Source organism: Mrakia frigida (assembly GCF_051309035.1).
Source record: "Mrakia frigida strain ATCC 22029 unplaced genomic scaffold BDY24scaffold_2, whole genome shotgun sequence".
Lineage (NCBI taxonomy): Eukaryota > Fungi > Basidiomycota > Tremellomycetes > Cystofilobasidiales > Mrakiaceae > Mrakia > Mrakia frigida.
Window position 1 is genome coordinate 873089 of NW_027481279.1, and position 23332 is coordinate 896420.

At 54.2% G+C, this 23332-nt stretch overlaps 7 protein-coding genes across 7 annotated transcripts; 4 read left to right on the top strand and 3 right to left on the bottom strand.

Moving 5' to 3' along the window:
- Nucleotides 1–105: 105 nt before the first annotated feature.
- On the top strand, nt 106–3700 carry BST1 (Bst1p). Its single transcript, XM_076645279.1, has 8 exons — nt 106–392; nt 495–654; nt 735–1862; nt 1927–2067; nt 2129–2488; nt 2555–2879; nt 2949–3326; nt 3399–3700. The coding sequence occupies exons 1-8, from the start codon at nt 153–155 to the stop codon at nt 3541–3543; spliced, it is 2877 nt and encodes a 958-aa protein (XP_076500812.1). The 5' UTR covers nt 106–152; the 3' UTR covers nt 3544–3700.
- A 2509-nt stretch (nt 3701–6209) lies between these two features.
- On the top strand, nt 6210–7215 carry BDY24DRAFT_411613 (CHRD domain-containing protein; the record flags this gene model as incomplete). The annotated part of the gene is made up of 5 exons (XM_076642952.1): nt 6210–6367; nt 6448–6541; nt 6663–6722; nt 6839–6983; nt 7082–7215. 5 exons carry the CDS (start codon nt 6210–6212, stop codon nt 7213–7215), a joined length of 591 nt encoding a protein of 196 aa, XP_076500813.1.
- A 323-nt stretch (nt 7216–7538) lies between these two features.
- Nucleotides 7539–9154, bottom strand: GET1 (GET complex subunit GET1). Its single transcript, XM_076645280.1, has 6 exons — nt 9124–9154; nt 8690–9048; nt 8393–8573; nt 8109–8294; nt 7921–8013; nt 7539–7834 (listed from the first exon to the last, which is right to left on the bottom strand). Exons 2-6 carry the CDS (start codon nt 8771–8773, stop codon nt 7668–7670), a joined length of 711 nt encoding a protein of 236 aa, XP_076500814.1. The 5' UTR covers nt 8774–9048; nt 9124–9154; the 3' UTR covers nt 7539–7667.
- NTE1 (lysophospholipase) lies at nt 8957–16263 on the bottom strand (the record flags this gene model as incomplete). The annotated part of the gene is made up of 31 exons (XM_076642953.1): nt 8957–9048; nt 9124–9182; nt 9248–9278; nt 9345–9424; nt 9495–9560; nt 9626–9692; nt 9764–9818; nt 9902–9977; nt 10052–10154; nt 10224–10269; nt 10335–10386; nt 10450–10610; nt 10681–10928; nt 11008–11041; nt 11110–11243; nt 11311–11317; nt 11384–11488; nt 11559–11976; nt 12053–12186; nt 12249–12298; nt 12364–12485; nt 12551–12855; nt 12934–12965; nt 13038–14231; nt 14306–14374; nt 14450–14536; nt 14609–15231; nt 15333–15436; nt 15529–15655; nt 15724–15830; nt 16072–16263. The coding sequence occupies 31 exons, from the start codon at nt 16261–16263 to the stop codon at nt 8957–8959; spliced, it is 4980 nt and encodes a 1659-aa protein (XP_076500815.1).
- A 270-nt stretch (nt 16264–16533) lies between these two features.
- Nucleotides 16534–20038, top strand: LSB5 (Lsb5p). Its single transcript, XM_076638565.1, has 12 exons — nt 16534–16641; nt 16745–16813; nt 17154–17242; nt 17346–17676; nt 17750–17891; nt 17984–18240; nt 18334–18405; nt 18502–18684; nt 18764–19020; nt 19148–19408; nt 19513–19542; nt 19629–20038. The coding sequence occupies exons 1-12, from the start codon at nt 16639–16641 to the stop codon at nt 19639–19641; spliced, it is 1707 nt and encodes a 568-aa protein (XP_076500816.1). The 5' UTR covers nt 16534–16638; the 3' UTR covers nt 19642–20038.
- On the top strand, nt 19961–22042 carry BDY24DRAFT_375612 (S-formylglutathione hydrolase). The gene is made up of 8 exons (XM_076638566.1): nt 19961–20124; nt 20243–20376; nt 20453–20574; nt 20686–20801; nt 20886–21001; nt 21107–21139; nt 21236–21471; nt 21560–22042. The coding sequence occupies exons 1-8, from the start codon at nt 20059–20061 to the stop codon at nt 21619–21621; spliced, it is 885 nt and encodes a 294-aa protein (XP_076500817.1). The 5' UTR covers nt 19961–20058; the 3' UTR covers nt 21622–22042.
- A 12-nt stretch (nt 22043–22054) lies between these two features.
- On the bottom strand, nt 22055–23285 carry BDY24DRAFT_98548 (uncharacterized protein). Its single transcript, XM_076645281.1, has 2 exons — nt 22807–23285; nt 22055–22706 (listed from the first exon to the last, which is right to left on the bottom strand). Exons 1-2 carry the CDS (start codon nt 23079–23081, stop codon nt 22247–22249), a joined length of 735 nt encoding a protein of 244 aa, XP_076500818.1. The 5' UTR covers nt 23082–23285; the 3' UTR covers nt 22055–22246.
- Between the last annotated feature and the right edge of the window lie 47 nt (nt 23286–23332).

Here is a 23332-nt window from a genome sequence, read left to right on the forward strand (position 1 = left end):
GAAGATCCATGCTGAGGAGGAGGAAGGAGGAGAAGGAGGAGAAGGTGACGGTTCGAGCTCACTTCGAGTTTCCTTCCTTCCTCTCCCTCTTCCTCTCATCGCCCATGAGCTTTTAGACTCCAAAAACTTATTTCCCGCTTTTGAGCCTCTGAATGCCCCCTCGACTTCCTCCTCTCCATGTCCTCCCTCTGCTCCCTCTAGCGCTCTGCGTCCTCCTCCTCTCACACTCTCTTCAACTTCACTCCCTTCAGCTCGGACGATGGACGTGTCGAATGTCGTGGATGAGTCCCTCCTACATTCACATGGAAGGCTTGAACTCCACGAGGACACCCCTGGCTAGCAAGTACAAGCTGTTTCTGTATCGAGAAGTCGGTTGGGATGGAGATCAGACGGTGAGTTCAAGGAGGGAAGGAGGAGAAGGTGAGCTCGACGCTTTCCTTCGTTTGCTGATCAACTCCTTCCTTTCGTCCCCTTGCTCCCTCTCCCTTCTCCAGCCCGACGGCATCCCGGTGCTCTACATACCTGGAAACGCTGGGTCGATGATGCAGGCTCGCTCGATAGCTTCATCGGCAGCGAGGCAGTACTGGCGAGAACCCTTCGTCCGAGACGAGGAGATGCACTCGAGAGAGATTCGTCCTCTAGACGTCTTTACAGGTCGGCCCACGTCAAGTTCTACATGTTCAGACACTTCTTGAGCCGCTTCTGACACTTTTTACTGCCTACCTTGCCTGCAGTCGACTTCAACGAAGATTTCTCGGCCTTTCACGGACCTACCCTCCTCTCCCAATCTCTCTTCACCACTCACTGCGTCGAGTTCATCCTCTCCCTCTACTCCCATCTCCCCGTAGACTCCAGGCCAACAAACGTCATCCTACTAGGTCACTCCATGGGCGGAATCGTCGCTCGTCACTCCCTCACTTTCCTTCAAGACCCCTCCCAAATCCACACCCTCATCACCCTCTCGACTCCTCACCGTCTTCCTCCCGTCACGTCCGACCACCTCATCGACAAAGTCTACTCTGACATCGCGTCGTACTGGTCTCCATCCAACCTCCTCGACCCTCTTCATCCAGTCTCCAACACCGTCCTCGTCTCGATTTGCGGAGGATCTCCAGACCCAACTCTCCCCTCGGACTCATGCGCGTTGAGTTGGGCGGACGTGCCGAGCAGCCATGGATTAGGGATGTTTACGAGTGGGATGGTTGGGACGTGGACGGGAGTGGACCACGAGGCGATGGTATGGTGTCATCAGGTGCGATGGAGAGTCGCGAGGTTGTTGCTGGAACTAGGAGGAGTTGGGAGGAGAGGAGGAGGGCAAGAGGAGAGGATGGACGCGTCGAGGGATTGGATCTTGGGAGCTGGAAGAGTGGGAGTCGATAGGAGTCCGGGAGAGTCGACTCAGGACGCCATCTCGATCGATCTAGCAAGTACGGAGCACACGATCCTCGACAAAACGGCTCGCTTTATCAACCCATCCTCGACTCAGCACCACTACCTCTTCCCTCTTCCTCCCTCCTCTTCCCTTCGACTCCTATCCAACTTCCTCGTCGAATCGGTCGGTCGACATTCAGCTTCCACTGCCCGCGTCTATCAATGCCAACCTCCTTCGGCCTCGGCGGAAACGTTACTCTCCTGCCTTCGACTTGATCCGACGCGTCTCGAGCTCCTCCCTCCTTCCCCTCTCGAGGGAACGCCATTCAGGCCAAACGAAGGTGTTGAAGAGAGGGAGGGGATGACCTTCTTTGAGGTTGAGGGTCTAGGAGCTGGAGGTTGGGTGGTAGTAGTTGTTGAAGGGGAAGGATGGGGAGTCGGAGAGGTTGTCGGGTCGAGGGAGATGCTCGTTCAGACGCAGGGACTCTGGAGTGAGCTCGTTTCAATTTTCGACAGGAAAAACCGATTGCTGAATATCAGTTTCATTCTCCACAGGTCTCGTCTTCGGACGCGTGAAACTTCCCTCCCTCTCCGACGCGTCGACTCTCCTCTCCCGAATCCACCTTCCGAACGCTCTCTCGCACTCCCTCCTCGTCTACCAGATCTCGGTGGACCACTCTTCATCTTCTTGCTCAGGTGAGTGTTGATCTGTACCGTCATCTTGACTCGAGCTGACTTCGTCTCCTCGCTTCTTCAGTTCCACCACTCTTCCTCCCTCTCCTCTCCCACCAAACCCTCACCTCCCCGCTCACCGTCACACCAACAACTCACGAACGAGCCTACTTCCCCAACCCTTCGACCCACCAACTTCAATCCCACTCCGCTTCGGCTCCTTTCCTTCCTCTTCGTCCAGACGAAGGATTCGTCCTCGAGCTGTGGTCGGATCCGTCTTCTCGCTGCGAAGAAGGAGGAGAGAGGAGCGAGGCAACGATCAGGCTGGATCTCGTTGCGAGTGCGTCGAAACTGGTGCTGAGGTACCGCATGACGGCTGTAGCATGGGGAGTAGGAGTGGTGGCGTTGGTGTTGGCCAGGCAGGTTGGGAGCTTCAGGAAGAGCGGTGAGTGAGCTTTCTTCTCGTCGTCGAGACGTGACTGACGGACTTTTTCCCTCTTATCTCTTTCAGGTTCGTTCCCAGCCTTCCAGGATACCTTCTCGGAGACGATTTGGACCTTTCATATCGTCCTTCCAGCAGGTCTCATCGCTCTGTCGGCGGTTCAATCGATTCTCGTCCGAGCTCTCGCCTGCTCCTCACCAACGACGTCGGCTTGGTTCGCTGGACTCCTCCTAGGGAATCACCACCTCTTCTTCTTACCCCTTCCGGCAATCTCTGCGGTTGTCATCACTGGCTTAGCGAGCCTCCTTCTGGGAGTCCAGCGAGGAGCTCTCGCCGTCGGAGGGTGGATTCTCTCCGTCGTGGATCGAAAAGGAACGATCCTCAAGCTTCACTCGTGAGTTCATCTCTCTCAGTCTCCGAAGTTGGTCCCGGCTAATTAACATTGTCCCCCTCTTTCTACCAGCCCAACTGATCCTCGCCCTTCCTTCCGACCTCGAAACCTCCTCCCCATCTTCATCCTCCTCGGCCTCGTCGCGACTTTCATCCCCTACCAACTCGCCTTCCTCGTCTCCTACCTCATCCACTCCCTCTCTACCCTATCCTCAACCCGAAGCGCATCCACTATACCCTCCCGAACGAACCTCTACTCCTCCGTCCTCTTCCTCCTCCTCTGGCTGCTCCCTCTCAACGCGCCAGTTCTCGTCGTCTGGGTCAGGAATCTTCAAGTCAACTGGATGGAGCCGTTCGGAGGGGATCACAACGTGCTAGATATAGTGGGAATCCTCTTGCTGGTCGAGATGTTCTCTGGCGGGAGGAGTTTAGAGGAGAGTTCGAAGGGAAGGTGAGTGCAAGAAACCAAAGACTCTAGATTGGAACGAGACTCTCACGCGTCTCTTTCCCCTCCTTCTCACAGGCGTCGAATACGAGTCTTGGAGTTCAGCTTTTACGCTCTCTCTTTCGCCTCCTTCGTCTTTGGAAGTCGCTACATTCATAGGGTTTACGATCTCGCAAATTTATCGCTGTCTCTCGTGGCCGCAAGCCTGGTCACAATCGCATGATCGTTTTGCTTGACCCCTTTTCCCTCTTCTCCTCCAAACCGCCACCTTCTCCTTCCCTTTCAAAGATGTCCACCTCCAAAGGCCCTGATCGATGCACCGATAGGCTTCAGAAGAAGGCCGAAGAGAACCTCCCGTTCCCTTCGTTCCGAGCGCATCCTCTCACCCTCCTTCGATGGGAGCTCAAGCTCGTCTGCTCCAAGCTCCTCCTCTTCCCCTTCCTCTTCCTTCCCCTTCAATATCCTTGGAAGGAAGAGGATCGACCAAGCGATGGAATCTCGACTAAGCTTGGATCGTCCATTCGAGTCGCGTGGGCTGGATTCGAGCAAACCTATCTCTTCCTCGCCAGCGTCCTCTCCATCGTCGGAACCACGACCCTTCTCTTCGTCTTTGGAGCGTGGGGAGTGGGAGCCCTCGCCATCTCGATCTGGTTCTTCTGGGCTCAGAAGAGGTATCTGCAGTATGGGACGATCAAGAGAGTGGAGTATGGGAAGGAAAGGGATGAGAAAGAGGAGCGACCCGACGAGGAGTGGGTTCGTCCAGCTTTCTCGTTTCTTCTCGACAGTCCACTTCTTCAGAAGCTGAAGCTACCATGAAGTTTACTTTCTTTTTCAGTTGTTCGTCAACGGGATCGCTACTGGGAAACGAGGACTCGAACGAAACGTCGAGTTCTTGAGTAAGATGTGAGTTCGAGAGACGATTGCAGGTTTCTCTCTGGTTGTTGCTGAGTTTTTTTCTCTTCGACATCTCCCCAGGTTTAAGCGACCCATCACCGGAATTCACAACAAAGTCAGTATAAACCCCTTCTCTCTCCTCCGAAACGAAGGAAGCGAGGCTGAATCCCGTTTTTCCCTCGCTCGATTCTTCAGACGGACGGTGAGTCCCTCGCTCCTTCCTTCCCTCATCTCTACAAGAGATGCTGAGCTCAAATCACATCGCAGGAATTCTCTTCGATCTCGTTCAGTGCATTCTTCAACGAGACGTGCGTTTATTTCGTCTTTCTTCGATCGCGCGCCCGCGGACTGACGCTCTTCCCCTCCGTTCCTCTCCAGTTCGGCTACACGACTCAAGATGGAGGCCCTCTTCTCTACAGGCTCACGAAGGAGGCTCTTCTCAGCGATCAGAAGAAGAGAGTCGTCGTTCTTTGCCATTCCCAGGGAGGCATCGTCGTCTCGTTGATGCTCGACGCGCTGCTTTCGGACGTTGCTCACAAATACCTACAGAAGGTGCGCCTGCTCGAGTCCCTTTCGATCCAAGAAACATGTGCTCACTATCTTTTTTACTTCGTCAGCTTGAGATCTACACGTTCGGGTCTGCTGGTCTGTCGTTTCGTCTTCGATCTCTTGGATTCGATTTTGACGCGTCTTCTTCTCTTCCATCCCGCAGCATCTCGTCTTTCTTCTGTGCTCGCTCCTATCCCACCCATATCCATCGCTTCTATCGCTAACGAAAGCATTCATATTTTAACTCGTACAAACAGTCAAACACATCGAGCACTACGTGAACGGACGAGAGTGAGTCACGTCGCGATTCCTCTCTTCTCTTTGCGACGAGCCGTTTCGAGCTCTGACGCACCTCTCGTTCTCCTTCCCTTCAAGTTTCGTCGCTCGGATTGGTACTCTCGCTTGGCAGGTCCCAGCTTCGATCAAGAACGACACCAGGTTCTATGGAAACTGTGAGGCTCATCTTCCTCTCTCTCTCCTGCAAGGACGCGTCTTCCTTCTCTGACGCTGACACTCGATATTCCCTCTCTCTCCCTAAGTGTTCGTTCGAGAGGACTGAACTGGCCACATGTTCATTGAAGTACGCTCTTCGTTTTAACTTTCTTTTCGACTCTCCGACGCGCGCGTCGAGCTGACTTTCTCTTTCCTCGGTTTCCAGCACTACCTCGAGTCCCTCAATCCTAGCGGGATCTGGCCCAAAGGGTCTAACGGCGAGCCTTCTAGGCTTTGGCAGTTCCTCGATGGTAACCGACCGACCTGAAGGAGCCGTCGGAGAAGAGAGACGGGAGGACGAGCTCGAGGGAGGTTCCTCGCTGCCGGTTCCTTCGAGCGAGTTGATGATATGTTCATTATTTTTGGTTTCCTTCCTCGCACATCTACATCTCTGAGCCGCAGTTTTTCTCTCAGCACCACTCGTCTGTTTGCCTCGAGTCCTCGCTTCGACTTTGAGAGGACGTCGGCTCTTCGGTACGACTCGTCTCAGCCAAGTTCTCCTACCTCGGTCAAGCCTCACTCCTTCCCACAGCATGACCACCTTTCTGTCTCTTCTCGCAGTCAAGGAAGGTTCGTTCGCCATCGAAAAGAAGATCGTTGAACAAACCTTGGCTCGTTTTCATCCGATCGACATGTCTTTAATCGAGGGGGCGGAGGAGCAGGCGTCGCTTTTGAACCTCCCGACGCGATTTCTGCCTCCATCTTCCTACCTTGGCTGCTGACCAGACACCGATGGGCGATGGGACAATGGACGCCAACCTTCCCGTTTGGGCGAAGATTTAAGGACTCCCGAGGCGTCATCCGCTCTCTATACTTGGGTAGCGAAGGGAGGGTACAAAAACGACGACTCGGTCTGCTCCCTTCCCTCCTCACCAACCATCACCATCTCCTCCTCCTCTTCCCAACTTCCCACCAACTTCCCACTCTTCCCTTTACCCAACCCTCACCTCCAAAATGAAGTTCTCCTCTTCCCTCGCCCTTCTCGCTCTTCCCGCCGTCGCCCTCGCCGCCCCTCTCGACAAGAAGACCTGGGACCACACCGAGGATCTCATTGAGTCTGGTGTCTTCGGATTCACCTCGACCTACGCTGCCTACGCTACTCCTGATCAGGTGTGAGTAGTCGTCACTGTCTTTCATTCTCGCTTCAAGCATCGCACATCTGACTTTTCATCGCTCCCTCCTCTTCCCTCAGCGTCAACGGGAGCCAGGTCTCGGTTCCAGGAGAGCCTGGAGCTTGGGGAACTTTCAAGTTCGGAATTAACGCCCCCGAGGAGTTGATCTGCTGGGTGAGACGCCGTTCGAGTACAACGAAAGTCAAAGTGAAGGAGGGCTGACCTTTGTTTTGATCTCTCCTCTCTCTCCCTTGTCCTTCTTCTCCTCCCCTCCTTCCGCTCTTCTTATCTACAGAACATCACCGCCTACATCTCGGGAAACTACAGCTCTCCTGCCGTCACTGCTACCCACATTGTGAGTCTTTCCTTCTCCTCTTGATCGACTTTTTGGGACATCTCGTCGAAAAGCGTTCTTTCTGACGCCGTCTCCTTCATCCCTCCTCTTCTCACTTCCTTCTCACCCTCCTACAGCACCAAGCCGTTTACGGACGATCTGGACCCCCCAGGTTGGCTTTCAAGAACCCCACCATCACCTCTCCCGTCGACGACTTCGGGCGACGAGTCTCCTTCGGATGCATGCAGGGACCTTTCACCACCGGAGTCCTCGCTAACGGAAGTGAGTCTCGCACTTTCTTAGATGCTACAATTCGCAATGGTCCTTTCTTCAGCCTCGACGAGTGCTGACTTCTTCCCCTCTTCTCCTTCCTTTCTCAGCCGATACCGCATCCGGTTTCTCTCTCGCCCAGATCGAGGCCAACCCCCCTGGTTTCTTCGCCGACACCCACACCTCCAAGTTCGTCGCCGGAGCCATCCGAGGACAGCTCGAGCTCAAGGATTCCGTCTACTAAAGTCTCCTCCCCCTTCGTTTTTCTCTCCTCGGACTTGACTCGTTTGGACACTGGACTCGTTTTCTTCGCCCTGTAGCCTTATTCGTCTTCGTTTTATAATCTTCTCTATTTATTCGAGCCTAGCTCTACCCGTGGTGATTCATTCAATTCACTCGTCTTCTTTTAATCAGTTCCGAAAGCGAGGGCGAGAGCATCCAGATCGCCGGCGCGTCCAGCCAGGTTGTGTTCCGCTCCTCTTCTTCCGTACCTCTCACTCGTTTTCAGATCATCCATGATCGTCCTCTAAATGATATCTACGAGTGCTCGTCGAGATTTGCTGAACGAAGCTAAGAACGAGTCGAACACTGAGACTCTGAACGGCCGACGTTGATTCCCTCCCTCTCCTCCCGCTCTCCTAGGTAGACACAGCAGGACATGAAAACATCGCTTCTCTAGATATCAAGGCTAAATCCCTAATCCAGGTCCAACTGAGGAGCGTAATCCTCGACAGGAGCGGCAGCTGCTTTCCGTTGACGAGGCGCACGAGGAGGAGTGGGCTTCTCTTCGAAGGGGCTTCCGGCGAGGGATGCGAAGGGAGAGGACCCAGTGGGAGGAGCGAAAGGGTTGGAGGGCGTCGCATCTGGAAGGAGGAAGCGGAGTCGAGGTCAGCACGTTGAAAGGGAGTTGGGAGAGACGAGCGAGATCGAGGACGGCGAGGAGACGAACCTGGAGGTGAGGGTAGGAAGTCTCGAACGATCTCTTCTACAGACTTGATAGACCGTTTGCAGACCATCGACCAAGCAGCGGAGGAGATGGCGCCTCAAGGAAAAGATGCAGATGAGAAGTAGAAATCAGCTTCACCATCTTCTCGCTAACTTTCGACGAGAGAGGAAGGAAGGAAAGACGAAGCTCACCTTTGGGTGCTGAAGGAAAGCTGAACCACCATCCGACTCCTCCGCCCAACCAACCGTTCGGAAGGTAGAACAAAGCTCGCTTCCTGTACCACCAGACGAGTCCGAACTGAAAGCCAGTTGTGAGGATCCAGATCAATCGACTAGCGTTGGAGGTGAAGGCCGCTTTGGAGGTCTGAAGGGTTCCGTCTGAATCGACCAGCGAGGGACAAGAGGTCAGTCTCCTGAGGCCGGACAGCTTCTGAAGCCATCACGAACAGTTCAAGGAAGCGGGAAGGAATACTTGCTGGTCTTCTCGAGGTCAGCGATGAGCTTGTCGAGCTTCCTTCTGAGCTTCGCCCATTTGGCGAACTCGTCCTGGGAGGAGGTCTTGTCGAGCTCGAGCTTTGAGCGAAGGATATCTCCCTTGAGTTGACGTTGGAGTTTGAGGGTAAGAGTAGAGGAAAGGAGTTGGTAGAGGTTGAAGGCCTGAGGAGGGAGAGACGAGGGAGGGAAAAGGGAAGCAGTCAGCAAGAGGAAGCGAAGGGAAGGAAGGAGACGTCAAGCTGGCAGCTTCGAAGCTCGATATAGGAGCTCAAACTCACAGAGTCAATGAGGAAACTCTTTCCAACCCAGTTGAGGAACTCCGTCGCCAGTGCTAGTAGGAAGATGATGAGTGCAAGATCCATCTTGGGCGAGAGAAGGAGGTGGTCGTCGATGGGAAGGAAAGGGTGAGCTCGAGCGATTTCGGAGGTTGCCAGCGAGGTCGTCGTCACGCATCTGGGACCTTTCTCGACACTTTCCAACGACGGTTTGCACGAAGAATGTCGTAAGAGAAAGGATAAAATGAACAAAAGAGAACCTGCAAGAATCTAAACCGAGTTTCGACGAAGCCTGACGCTGTTCTTGCTTCGTCCCCCCCCAACGGTCTTGTATCCGTCGAGAAGTCCAGTCGGGAGCTTGCCTGCGGTTCGGATGAAGAGAAAAACATAGTCAGAAGATGGCAGATATCTCATTCGGCGAAGAGAAGAAGACTCACCCTCGTCCTTCCAGTCCGAGAGCTGCTTCGTCGCCGCTTGGAGACCGATGTCGTAGATTCTGCAAGCGAGAACGAAGGTCAGAATTCAACAACAAGGAAACAGGGTAGAGATGTATATGCTCACTCGTTGAACTGCGAGAATCCTCCCATAGTAGCTGAAGAGCGAAAGGGAAAGGTCAGCGTCGCGTCGACGGACAAGAGAGAGGAAGGGAAGGACGAACTGAATTGCTGAACGGGCATCGCCTGATAGAGAACACCGGGAGTAGCCTTGGCTTCCATGAGGGACTTGATACTCGACACGCTGAGGGAAAGAACGAAAAAGGTGAGCCAGGAAGAGTGCGAGGGCTGAGAAGAAGTGGGGAGGGACTCACTAGGTCAGACGAGACGTGACTTCTGTCAAGGTTGGGATCGTCGACGCGTCCGAGAAGGGATTGTATCTGAAGAAAGACGAGAGTGATACATCAGCAAGTCAAAACGACTGACAAAGGTCTAGAGGGCTCACCTGTTGAGGAGGACCCAGAAACCAGATACGGAATCTCCGTAGTTTCGAGGAGACGTGTCGTCGGCGCCTTGAGGGAAAGCAGCAAGACCAACGCGTCAGTTTCGAGCTCTTGGCAACCGAAAGGGATTAAAAACTCACCTCCAACATCGATAGCGAAGATCCGACTTGCTCCCATGGCCGTCATCGTGGAAACCTGACGAAATGAAACGAGAGGAAGTCAGCTCTCTTCACTCCCTCTTGCGTCCTCACGATGACGGGACGAATGAATCTAATTACAGGCAAGTTGTCAATGTATCCACCATCGACCAGCATGTTTCCGTTCTCCGAAAGGGGGGGAAGAAGACCAGCGAGACTGCGAAAGCAGGACGCGTCGAGGATCGAGGTCAGCTTCCTCTCGTTCGTTTCGAAAATCGACTTCAGACTCACGTCATTGAGGCTCGAATGGCTCTCCAAGCGTATCCAGTGGTGTGTATCTCCATTCGACTCCATCGAAGAGAGGTCGAGTTGCAGAAGTAGGGGAGCCAGAGATCTGGTTCAAATGAAAGAGAGAGTCAGTTCTGTGCGACGAGAGAACGGAAGTCGAGGGTATCAAACGAACCCTCGAGATGAACGTCGTTGAAAGCTTTGTAGATTCCTCGGTTGAACTGCGGGAAGAAAGGAGAGCGTTAGCGTCGAAAAGGGAAAGAGGAAGAAAGAGAAGGAGACGAACCTCGTGTCCGGTCGTGTACGAGATCGTCGGGAAGGTCAAGTCGCTCAGAATTCTGCGAGAAAAAAAGTGGACGTCAGTCTGAGAAGTCGGAACGAACGAGAACGGATCGACTCACCTCCAAACGGAAGCCATTCGACCTGAGAACTGCTTCGCTCGACCCGTCGTCGCCAGCAAGTTCCCGTCCTTCGCATACAATCCACCGACGAACGCTCCAATCGAGCAACCTCCAACGATATCGATGGGGATACCCTCGTTCTCCATCGCTTGAAGGAAGCCCTGTTGCGGAAGAAGCAGAGCGTCAGCTTGCTCGAAGGGAAAGGAGAGAGAGACGCGACCCAAGACTCACGATGTGCGAGATTCCTCTTCCTCCTCCTCCACCAAGAACCACCCCGATGGAAGCTCCACAGAGTCTTCGAGCCAGTCGAGCGAAATCACTGAGATGAGGAGAGGTTCGAGCTCGTCCAAGAGGTCGAAGTCCTCTGAATCGTTTGATCTGAGTTTGGACTTTCTCTCGAAGATGCTTGAAGGCGACGATGGCTTTGGGATCGTGTTCGACGGGGGTGGACTTGGGAGGGAAGACGATACCGGGGAGTTCTAGAGGGAACAAGAAAGAAGAGGAGGTCGGGGGAGCTTAAAGACGATAAGGAAAGCCGCGTCGCCAACGCCGACTCACCGACGTGATGGTGCTGAGAGATCCAGGGTCGTTCCTGGTGCAAGAAAGAGAGTCGTAAAGTCAGCGTCTGAGTATCCATTTGATTCGAAAGAGTTGACTCACCTTCAACCAAGGTCGAGTCGATCCTGGAGGTACTGATCGCTCGGGATGAAGCAAAACGAGCTCCTTCCTCGCCGTCGTCTTCTTCTCGAGAAGGAGCTTCTCATACTCTCCGAGGGAAGGATCGTCTCCCATTCCTGTTCAAACGAAGCAACGCAATGATCAGACCAGGGTCGCGGGACTGGGGAAAGAGATCGAGCTCACCAACGACCTGTCGAAAAAAAGGTGGAAAGTCAGCCTCGACCTCCGAGAGACGAAGGAAGGCAACTCAACTCACGAGAATGCAATCAGCCTGACGGATGCAAGTAACCGTCCACTGACTCGAAGCAGCCGTATCAGCCACGTAGAGAACGATTCGGTACCGCTGTTCCTGTTCGGCGAGCTTCAGAAAACGAAAGCGAGACGCGTCAGTCGAGGGCGAGAAAGGAACGAAAGTCAGACTCGACGCTCACCCAACCAGCGACCTTCAATTTCCCCATCGTCGAGAAAGTATGCCTGCCGAGATGCCTGGAAACGGTGGTCTGATCCAGGTAAGCTGTCGGAGCTCCGATGTCCTCCAGAGCAGCTCGAAGCTTGTTGGCGAAGACAGCGACGGGAACGTTTCTCGACGAGGGGAGGATGCAGATCGTCTTGAGATTGAGGTTGGAAGGAGTGAGTTCGAGAGCTCCGGGAGGGGGTGCTGAGCGATGGGCTCGACTGTCGACTTCCTTGGTGACTCGAGAAGCGATGAGGCGGAGGAACTTGAGGGTCGTTGCTGGGTGACGAGTCGAGATGGCGTTGAAGAGGGTGAGAGGCATTCGAGCGAGTTCGGTATCTCGAATGGCATGGACGGTGTTACTTCGAGGGACGGTGGTGATGACGTCGAGCTCTCTGGTAAACAAAAGAAAGAGTCATAGTCGTCAGTCGACGAAGATCGTTCGAGAGAAAGGAGAGAGAAGCGACTTACCCGAGACTCTCTCCCTGTCCGAACTCAGCAACCGTTTCGACGGCTCCCTCTCCCTCAGTTTCAGCGAGAGCTCGAAGTCGACCGTTGATGACGATGTAGATCGAGTCGGAAGGATCTCCTTGTCGGTAGAGGACCTGAAAAGAGAGCGAGACAGTTGGTCAGAAGCGAGGACGTGACGGGCTGAACTCAAGCTCACCTGTCCAGCGTTGAGCTGCATCCAATCCAGCGAGGCGTCGATGTGAAGGACTGCAAGAGAAAGGCACCAATATTCAGCTTCGTTATCGAACTGTCGAAAGGAAGCTTGAACTCACCGAGCGGCGAGAGAAGCGAGATCAATCTCTTCGCAAGGGTGAGAAGAACGATCGGTCGTCTCTCGAGGAGTCGTTCGAGAGCCTCAGCAGGCAAGAAACCAACGTAGACATCTGTCTTGGCCCTGTTCAAAGAGTCGGGATCAGCGTCTCCTTTCTTCAAAGTCGAAAGAAAGGAAGCGAGACTCACTGGATATCCACATAACTCGCCGAATTACTCAACGCGCTCAGATACCCAGCAATTCCTCCCGGCTTGACCGTGTAGAGATGCGTCGATCCAGGAACGACGGGAGGTGGAACAAAGTCCGTCGCCTTGGAGATGTGAATCGATCCGTGACGGGGTCGAGAAGCTGAGATGGGAGGGAGGTGCGACGAGTTGTTCTTGGATGATTTTCGAGCGGCGAGGAGAGGGTCGGGTCGTTTGGGTTCGGAGGTGGCGGAGGTTGCGTTGGAGTTCTTGGGTTGACCTGGTTTACCTGGGGGTGGGATGGAGACCTGTTAAAGGAAGAAGAAGAGGGAGGGGGTGAGTTTCGAGAGACGGGGAGAGACGCGTCGAGCGGGAAGACGACTCACGTCAAGGAAACCGTCGATGACGAAGAAGAGACCTGAAAGAAGCGAAGACAGAAGAAGTAAGTGTCAGCGAAGTATCTCGAGCACTGTCAGGGTCTTCAACTCACCAGCGTTCTTCTCTCCTTCCTTCACCAACTCGCCTCCCTTCGGGAAGTACAAAATCTCGACCTCGTTCTCCAACTCCTCCTGCCCCGTCCCTCCCGCCGCTCCCCAAGCAGCACTGCTCATGCCCGTCATGATACTACTCGTCTCGTCATCCGCCATTCCAGGTCCACTCCTCTCCAACATCGACAAACTCCCGAAGGACGAGTTGAACCTCCCTCCTCCTCCGTTGCCGTTCCCGTTGAAGTTGCCACCGAAGGGCGAAGGCGACCCGGTAAGCGACGTCGAAGCCGAGGGTGAGTAGAATGATGGAGAAGTGGAGGACTGGAACGACGGAGGTGGAGGAGGCTGGATGAGCCCGATGGATTTCGCAAGGGAGGACATGACGGCGTCTCGAAGGTTGAAGTCGGGTATGGAAGCTGCTGAACTGGCGAGGTTGATCTTTGGGGGTGCTGCTGAAGATTCAGTTTCGTGACGACCTTTGACGGAGGAGACTCTTGAACGGGAAGCGTTGTCCCACTTGATGGGCCGAGGAGTTTGAGCGGAAAAGGCTGTGGGTCGGAAGTTCGTCGCGTCAAAGTCGTTGGTCATGGAGAGGAGGTCTCCTGCTTGGACTTGTCGTCTAGTAGAAGTCCTTCGGAAGACGGGTTGAGATTGAGGAGTTGGGGGTAAGGGCGAGGGGATAGAGTGAGGAGGGGAGGTGGTGAAGGACGCGACGGGCGAGGCGCTGGAGGGAGTTGTTACGGCTGAGTTGGCGAGCATAGACGAAGTCGTGGCAGGCTCGGTGAACGATCCTCCTCGAACGAGCGTCTGCTGAGGTATGTGAAGACTTGAGATCGGAGGGATAGGCTGATGGAACGACTTCGGCGAGGGTTTAACGGGTTCCATGTTGAGAATCGACGACGACGCTCCTCCTCCTCCTCCTCGGGGTCCAGGAGTCTTCTGTCCGCTGCTAGCGATGGAGGTGCTGCTCGAGCCTCGTTTCTGACCACCATGGAGGTCTCCGTACGATCGACCGAGGTTGAAATAATCTCCTCCTTCGTTGCCTTCTCCTTCGTCGCTCGATCCATCGGAATCGACGGTCGTCCGAGTGTCGGGTCGGAACTTTTGACGAAGAGCGTCCATTCCTCCTCCTTCGTAGAACTCGGAGGGGAGAGGGTGGGAGACGAGCGAGTTGAGACTTGATTCGGCTCGGAGAACTGGAGAAGAAAGGGCGGGGAGGTCGTCAAAAGTGAGATCGAGGGAAAGGAAGAGCACGACGACGAGTGCTCACCTTCAGCGGTGAGACCGAGATACTGATGGGCCGTGGTGAACGTGACTCGCGAAAATCGAGTAAGGATGACTGCGAATAGTGTCAGGAACCAAGGAACGTGTCAGAAAAGAGCTCGAGCGACGACGGGAGGGGAACGAAACGAACCTTGAACGATGTGAGCACTGGCTTTCGGAAACTTCCTCGTCAACCTCCTGAACGCATCCGCCGGGATCACAGCAAGCGTCGTGTCGACTGTTATCGAAAAAGAGAAGAACGATCAGACCCATCCTTCGTCAAGGTCAATCAAAACCCGGGGGGACTCACCTGTAGCTCTCGCCACCGTGCCTCTCTCCTCCCCTCCTCCTCCTCCACCTGTAAACTTTGGTCCTCTATCCGGTTCACTCCTGTATCCCTGAGCACCATACGAACTACTCCTACTTCCAAATCCACCCCTCGAGTCCCTCTCGTCCTCGAACCCTCCTCCTCCCCCAGCTCCGTTGAACATCGGCGTAGCCGTCCCAACGCTCTCCCCTCCAACTGTACTTCCTCCTCCGTAGCTGCTACTCTCCCCATCCATTCCACCCTCCCTCAGCTGAGTCTGGTTCATCAAGTCGAACGCACTAACGTCCGAGTTGGCTCTCTCAGCCCTCCTCGGTCGAGCGTTGTTGGGGAGGTTGGTGCTCGAGTTGGAACGCGTCGAGGAAGGAGGTGGGATAGGACCTGGCTCGTTGGTGTTATCGGAAGTGTCCCAAGAGAGACGAACGTCTTCGGTGAAGAGGGAGAGGATGGTGAAGAGGGAAGAGAGGGTTCCCCCAGAGGAGACTTCGGTGAGGAGATCGTACCCGTTGAGAGGAGCTTCGTCGTCTTCCGAGTTGGAGGAGGAGAAGGGTTGGGAGTTGGAGTTGGAAGTTTGGGCAAGAGGAGAAGGAGCGAAGACTTGGACGTGGCTGAGGGAGGTGAGGACGGAGTTGGGTGGTTGGCTCAGCGTCTAGGCGAAAGGGAGTAGAGAGGCGAGGGAGGAGAGAAAGAAGGGAAGACTTAAGCTCACCCATCAACGACACAGTAGAAGGACTTGTCGTTCGAATCAAGAGTAAGGGAGTCTCCTGCAATGAGCCGACGAGTTTGGAGATGTCGAGAAAGCTCGTGGAAAACCTGCGTCGGTCAAGAAGAGGGAAGCGAGGTACACGGTGAGCTCGCGTCTCCTTCCCCTCACCGTCTTCAGCTCACAAAGGTTTCCGACTCACAGGCTTCTCCAAGAACCCAAAGATCCTGATAGCGGACAAGAACTCGTCGAGGTAGTTGTGCAGAGGAGCCGAGGAGTTGTCGGAGAGAACGTCGGGGTGAAGCGATTTCTTGTCTGGTTTGGCGAGGCTGAGAACGAGAGAAGAATGAGCTTGAACTCTACGAAAACGAGTAGGTGGGACAGGTATGAGACTCACGGAACCTCCTTGAGATCTGTATACTTGTTGAGATACTTGTATCGAACGAGGAAGAAGACTCCGCTTGGGACGAGGAGGGAGAGGAAGAGGAGACCTGGGAAGTTGAGCTGGTTTGAGGAAAGCGAAAGAGGAGGAGTCAGATCATGAGTTTCGTACATGTAGTTCGTACCGATCTGTGGATCTTGTTTCGAGTGAAGTATAGAAGTTGGGAAGCGTATCACGAGCTGGAGGAAAGCTGCTTCTGCTCCCTCGGGTGAGCTCACTTCAACAGCCGGTGTCCTGCTTCTTCTTTTCCTCTGAGCTTGCCAGATCCGACGACTTCAGGGGAGGGAGAAACGAGTGACTCACCTGTAGAGTCCAACTCCAGCCTAGAATCCTAACCATGAGACTCGGGATGGTCAAGGTAACGAAAGCAACGAACTGTCGAAGGATCTGGAGGACATAGATTGAAGCTCGAAGCAGGGCGGCTACGAGATTGAGGATGGGGTTTCCGAGGGGAGCAGGAGGAACGGGACCAGCTTGGAGGAGAGGAACGTCCATGGTGGATGCGAGGGAGAGAGTTGTAGAAATCTGAGGACGAAGATAGGAAGGGAAGGGAAAAGGGAGGTGAGCTCTGAGTTGGCTCGTCGACCTTCTCCGAATCTAAATTCTTCTTCTTGGCGTAAAGATAAGGAAGAGTTTACTCACTGCCTGCGAGAAGGAGACTCGACGAGCTCGTTCTTTGAAAGTTTTTCTCCTGAGATTGTCAGGGTTGGGGTTCAAAAGAGGAGAAGGAGGAGTTGGGCCCGCGTCGTCACTTTCCAGCCTGAACTCCTCCTTTCTCCTTCCAACTTCATCCTCCCTCTCTCCTTCCTTTCTGAAAGGACGACTCTTCACACCGACCATACCACACTCAGAGCTTCCTCTTTTTTCGATATGGTAAGTTTTGGACTATACATCGCCTCTATCTCGTGAAAGAGAGCTGACTTCCTCTCGCTCTCCTCTTCTCCCAATCGCGAACCGGTCTCTCTTTCCGTTCTAGTCCAGCGCTGGAAACACCATCAAGACGGGTATCAAACTCTTCAGCGTTCTCACTTCCGATAAACCTCATGTAAGTCAAGCTCCTGTTCGAGTTTCGAGCTCTGGTGAAGTAGGGATGGAGGAACGTGCGAACAAAGCCAGAGGACGGGAGGGGATCCGAAAGAGGAGGACGAGATGTCCTTCCTATCCCTTCTCTCTCTCCTACAATCCAACTGTAGAGAGGGACCGTCTTCGGAGCTCAAGGCAGCTCGCAATATGCTTTGCAGGAAGCCAGCTGGAAGAGCTGAGAAGAAAAAAGTAGAAGCAGAGGGAGCTCCTTGTTCTTGAGCGAGCTCACGCTCTCATTCCCTTCGCCGCCCGATAGGCTGACCTCCTTCTCTCGCTTCCTCGCTTTTCTTCTGTACTGGTAGAGTTCCGTAACCGACTGGATCGAGATCCTCACAGGAGACAATTACGCTGAGAACGAGCTCGACGGAGTAGCAGAGCTCGTACAGGCCGTGTGAGTTCATGACCGACCTTCCGTCCTTCCCTCCCTCTCGTTCTCCTCTCGTCTTTCCTTCGCCTGACCTCCTTCGCCTCCCGTCTTACTCTTCTCCTGTCAGTGACATTCAAGGCACCGGTCCCGACGAAGCCTCCCGAGCGATTCGAAAGAAGATCAAGTACGGATCCACCCACAAGCAGATCCGATCTCTCACGCTCCTCAAATCCCTCTCCGAGAACTCGTCCACCTTCCACAAGTCCTTCACCTCCTCTCCTCAACTTGTCGACAGACTCAAGGAAACTGCTCGAGACTCGCACACGGATCCTCGAGTCAAGCAGAAGATCATCATGGTCTGCCTCGGATGGAAGAAGCAGGACGAGGACGGAGATAAGGGTTTCTCGAGAGTCGCTGGTATTTACGGAGAGCTGCATGGACATGGGCATGCTAGGAAGGTGAGTTCTCAGCTTCTCGCCTCCATTACAAGGTAGAGGGGTGGAGCTGACTTCGCTTCGTCTCGCACTACAGCCTTCGATGCAAGCCAGCTCCGGAACCGGCCACTCGTCCGTCTCCTCCTCGACTCCTGCTGCTGCTCCCGCTCTTCGAGATGGAGGACTTTGGGATCACTCGTGGGACGTCTCTCCAGCCGCTGCTGCTGCCAACAAACATGGTTCATTCTCTCCTCTCCTCCCATTTCCTTCAACCCTTGAGCTCCCTCGACCCAAGCTCACCTCTTTTCCTCCCTCCCTCCTCCTCTCTCAGCTACCAAAGAGCAAGAATCTGCCGCCAAACTCGACGCTCTCTCTCGCAAAGCCGCTCAGGCTTCCGCTCAGGAGGAGAAGGACAGGAAGGATCGAGAGAGGAGGGAGATCGAGAGGAGGGAACGAGATCTGGCCGAGAGGGAGCAGAAGCTGAAGGACAAGGAGGCAAGGAAGTCCATGTCGAGTTCGGCTCCTCCTAAGCCTAAGCCTGGAGCGAAACCTACGGGTCCCAAGAGACCTCCATTCAACTTTGAGAAGGTGAGTTGGTTTTTGAAGGTGACGGGGGCCGACGAGAGGATTGAAGGAGGGCGAATGAAGAGCTGACATTCGTTTCTGATTTCATCTTTGTAGGAGAAGCCGGTGATCCTTCAGACTGTTGCTTCCGCTTCTCAGTCGGCTAACAACCTCATCAACGCTATCCGTGTACGTTCCTGCTCTCGTTTTCCCATTCTCAAAACTCACTTCGAAACGCGTCCTGAAACGAATCTGACCTCTCTTACGCTTCCTTCTTCTCTTCAGCTCGTCAACCGAGAGAGAGAGAGCATCACCGAAAACCTTCGAGTCCTGAAGTACCTCGAGGAAGCCAAAGCGTCCAGGAAGAAGATCATCCGGTACATTCAGATGGTCGAGGACGAGGACTACATCGGAACCTTGCTTCAGACCAACGAGACCATCATTACTTCTCTTCAGTTGTACGATAAGGTCAGTCCCAACACCTTCTTCTCTCGCAGAAGACCCAGAAAGAACTGACTCCCCTTTCGTTCGTTCCTTTCCTCGCCAGCTCTCCAAACCCTTCAACGAAGACTCGGACGACGAAGCTCCCCCCGCCAAAACCGAGGAGGAGGAAGAGATCTCCCGTTCGCTCGCTGCCGCTCGACTTCAGAAGGAACGAGAATCGGAACTGGCCAAGCTGCAGGCGAAGCAGAAGGCGGCGGTGGAGAAGGAAATGGCGAGGAGAAAGGCTTGGGAGGAGGAACAGAGGAACGTTCATCCCGATCTAGCTGGGTTGGAAGGGTTGAACTTTGGAGGAGGTGCTTCGTGAGTCTTGTATTTTTGAGTCTGGGTTCGTGGTTGAGAGGGTGTGAGAGAGAGTTCGAAAGACTGACGCGTCGTTCCTTCTTCCCCTTCTGCTCCTCGTCCCTTTTCCTCGTTTCTCACCTCACAGCGCCCCTTCCCCAGCTCGAGCTCCTCCCGCTCGAATCCCCTCCCCTCCCTCGGTCGATTCCCTTTCGGACGACGGATCCTACGACTCGTCGGACGACGACTACCAACTTCGAGCTCGATCTCGTCGACCTTCCACCAACGCTCCCGCTCCTCAGCAGTACGACGCTTACGGATCTCTCGGGGATGGTGGAGGAGCTGGGTTGTTGGATACTCCTACGGGAGAGGCGGATCCTTTCGCGGATGATTTCTTTGCTGGACCTGAGTGAGTCGTCGGTCGCCATTTCTGTTTCGTTCTGCGATCTGACGGATCGAAGTTCGACCCGTCGCTGACTTTCTCCTTCCTCCTTCGAACCTTACCTTTATCAGTACTCCTGCGGCTACTGAGAGGAAGGAGTGGTGAGTCTCCATCCCTGCATCGACACGCGACCAGTCGAACCAAAGGCTGACCTCCCTTCTTCACGCGTTCTTTTTCTTCTCAACAGGACGTCGATCTAGTCGTAGAACTGCAAATCACTCCCAGCACCCCGCCAGTTTCGTTCTCTCCATCTACGCAACGCTCATCTATACGTCCATCTATACCTCCTCGATCTTTAGCTCCCTCGTTCCCTTCGCTCGCATCTCGTTTGGTTTTCGTCTCAGCTCTCGCTCGTTCACATTTTTCGATAGACTGCATCGGCTTTGCTCGTCTCTCTCTCTCTCAGTAGTCTTTCGTTTCTCACAACTCACGATCTCTATAATCTTTCCCACATCTTTTTCTGGGAACGTCAAGACGAGAGCGCCTCTTCGAGATCTCGAATCTCGACCTCCACTTCGCCTTCCTTTCCTTCCCTCCCTTTCTCCTCGACTCTCAACCCCCACCTCGGCTCCCCGACAACCATATCACCTTCTCTTTTCTCGCATCGTACTCTCAAAATGGTCCTCGAACTCGTGTCAACCAACAAATCCTTCGGAGGAGAGCTCAGAAAGTACAAGTTCGAAGTGAGCTCGCATCTCCTTCTTCTCCCTCCTCCTTCAGCCCCCTCCCTGCTCGTACGTCGTCTGGTCTCGTTCAGCCTCACTGACCGTCTGTCCCCTCACTCGCTTTGCTCGCCTCTAGTCGAACTCTCTCTCCCTCCCCACGCAGTTCAACATCTTCCTCCCTTCCTCCTCCCTCTCCTCCTCGTCCTCGAACCCAACTCCCGCTCCGGTACTTTACTACCTCGCTGGATTGACTTGTAACGAGGATACGGGGTGAGCTGGGTGGAATCCTTTGTATACTTCTCAGCGAAAGAAGAGTTTGAACGCTGATTCTGTTTGGTCCTCGCAGGCCTTGGAAGTCAGGCATCCTTGCCTCAGCAGCGAAACACTCCCTCGCCGTCGTCTTCCCTGACACCTCCCCCAGAGGAGCTGGGATCGAGGGAGAGGAGGAGGATTGGGATTTTGGGACTGGTGAGTGAGCGCTTCCTATTTCTCCTGCTCGGGGTGACGGAGGAAGAGTGTATCGAAAGAGAGGAGGAGATGGATCGAGCTCGAGCTCACTTTCGTTTTTGGGTTTTGTAGGCGCCGGGTTCTACCTCAACGCCACCTCGGAAAAGTACAAAAAAAACTATAGGATGTACGAGTTGATCACCGAGGAGCTGCCTAGGGTTTTGGAAGGGGAGAAGGAGATCAACGTCGTGAGTTGTCGTCGACCCTCGCTCCGGTCGACGCTCGTTTCGAACGCTCGCTGATCCTTCGCCATGCCTCATTGTTTTTGGTAGGACAACTCTCGAGTCTCCCTCACAGGTCACTCGATGGGAGGCCACGGGTCGCTGTCGATCTACTTGAAGTCCAAAGCTGGAACGTACAAGAGTTGCTCTGCGTTTGCTCCGATCACGTTCGTCGTCTCTTTTCCTGCTCTTCCTACTTCTTGCACTCCATCTTGAAGAACTCGAAGCTGACTGCTCCCCTCCATCCTCGATGGTGCTGGTTCGAAAAACAGGAACCCAACCGCCTGTCCTTGGGGAACCAAAGCGTTCGTCGTCTCCCTCCCTGTCTCCGTCTCCTCCCTCTCCTTCCTGACCCTCTCTTTCCTGACCCTCTCTTCCTCTCCCCTCGTCTCGTTCTACAGCTTCGCCGGCTACCTTTCCTCCCCCAGCACCGAAGGACCCTCCCACGACGCTACCCTGCTCCTCCCGAACGTCGCCTTCTCCCCCAAGATCCTCATCGACTACGGAACCTCGGACAACTTCTTCAAGCAGGGCCAGCTCCTCCCTGAGAAGTTCAAGGAGGCTGCGAGGAAGAAGGGGTTGAACGGAGAGGAAGAAGTGAGGGTGAGGAGTCAGGAGGGGTACGATCATAGCTACTGTGAGTTCAGAGGAGTTGAAAGAGGAGGACGCGTTCGAGTGAGCGAAGGAAGGATGGCTGACTCGCTGTCGTTGTTCATCGTTGGTAGACTTCATCTCGACGTTCGTGGACGAGCATGTGGAGTTCCATGCGAAGTACTTGAAGGCTTGAAGCGTTGGTGGCATTCTCTCGTAGCTATCTCTACTCTCTCGCGTCGCCCGATCGATTTTCACATGAGATACGGTCTAGCTTTCGTCTCTATTCACCCAAGAGGAGGAGAGAATCGAAGACAGACTACCAGCTTCAGTTCTGCGAGGCTGAGTAGAAGGAGGACCTCTAAGTGCCAGGGCGAAGGACGCATGGGAGGAGCAAGAGGGAGGAAGACGGACGGTTCCGAATCGGATCTTCTCTTCGTTGAGAATCGACCCGTTTTCGATACTTCATGTGTCGTGTATGTGCTCGAAGTAAGACGTATCAAACCATACATGGTAGTCCTGAGCTACACGCACGCAAAAGACGAGTCCGGGGTGACGCTACGCGACGCGGCGGTTTTTTGTTCTTTGGGCCGCCTCCATCTCTTGAGTTCTTCTGCACAACACTTCAAGGCCTCGAAATCAACCCTCGTAGAAATTTTGAAGTTTCTTCAATGAAATCGCATCATGCTATCTATCGTCTTTCACAGTCGATCTCTCTCGACGATTCCTACCCCCTCACTCCCCTCCCTGTCTTCCCAGCAGCAGCAACCGACTTCTCTCCCCCACCTCTCCCTCCAACAATACAACTAACGATCCAAATGCTAACTCCAGCCTCTCCTCCAACTCCTCCTTGCCAGCAGACGTTGCGATGGAGGTGAAGACGCGTCGCGACCCAACGTTTCCACGAGAAGGCGATGGCGATGGGAGCAAGACGAGGAACGAGACGACCGCTCTTGCTGGAGGTGTTGGGTGGCTCTTGTAGTCCTCAAGAGATGATAAAAGGCTGAGGGAGAGAGGCTGATGGAAGGAACGGCGGAGAAAGGGAAGTTAACCTCGCGTCGACGACTGGCGAGCCCACCGTCGACCCTCCTCTTCAACGAACGATCACTCACCTTTGCATCTTCCAAAACCTTTCCAAGCCCGTCTCCTCCAAACGAAACCTCAACCAGCTCAGGCTTTTCCTCCTCCTCCTCCTCCCTCTCCCTCGTCGGCTCGACCCTCACGAAACTCAGTTCTCGAGTTGTTTCCGACCTTCTCCACTGAGATCGAGAAGCGTAAAACCTTCTCGAAATGGACACAAAGAGCAATGTCGGCTTCGAGCTCTGGCTCGCACATGTTCACGCCAAAGACCAAAGCGTCGAGGATGAACGAACGAACTCACGTTCCTCCCAAACAAACCGCAAACAAAATCAGTCCCACCAAACAGCCAACCACCGTTGCTACGAGTTGTCCAGCCCTCCCTTTTGCGAGGTAGCTGTCAGTGGGGAGCGAGGCAGACTCTTCGGGTCTGTGCATCGTTCGGTTCGTTCGAGGGGGGAAGGTGAAGGAGATTGTGGTTGTTTGGTGCGAATGAAGAGGGAAGGCGGGCGGTCTCGACTCAGGAAAGGAAGCGGGAGCAGATCTGTGTTCGGAAGAGGTCACACGAAAAGGTTTCATTGTTTGGATCTTCCTAGAGATTCTTGAAGATAGTTTGATCAATCGAAGGGAGATCCGAGGGTCGTGTGGAGAGTTGCAGAGTTCAGTGTGCGACGCGTCGTGCGAGAAGTCTTTCGTCTCTTTCTTGTCTCTCTCAACGCACCCCTCGAGATATTCGTTAAAGGCATGAAAAGACTCGAAGGTCGAAAGGGAGAACAAGCGATCAAAGCGAAGGAAAGGAAACGAGAACGGGCTCTAGCGAACGAGTTCCA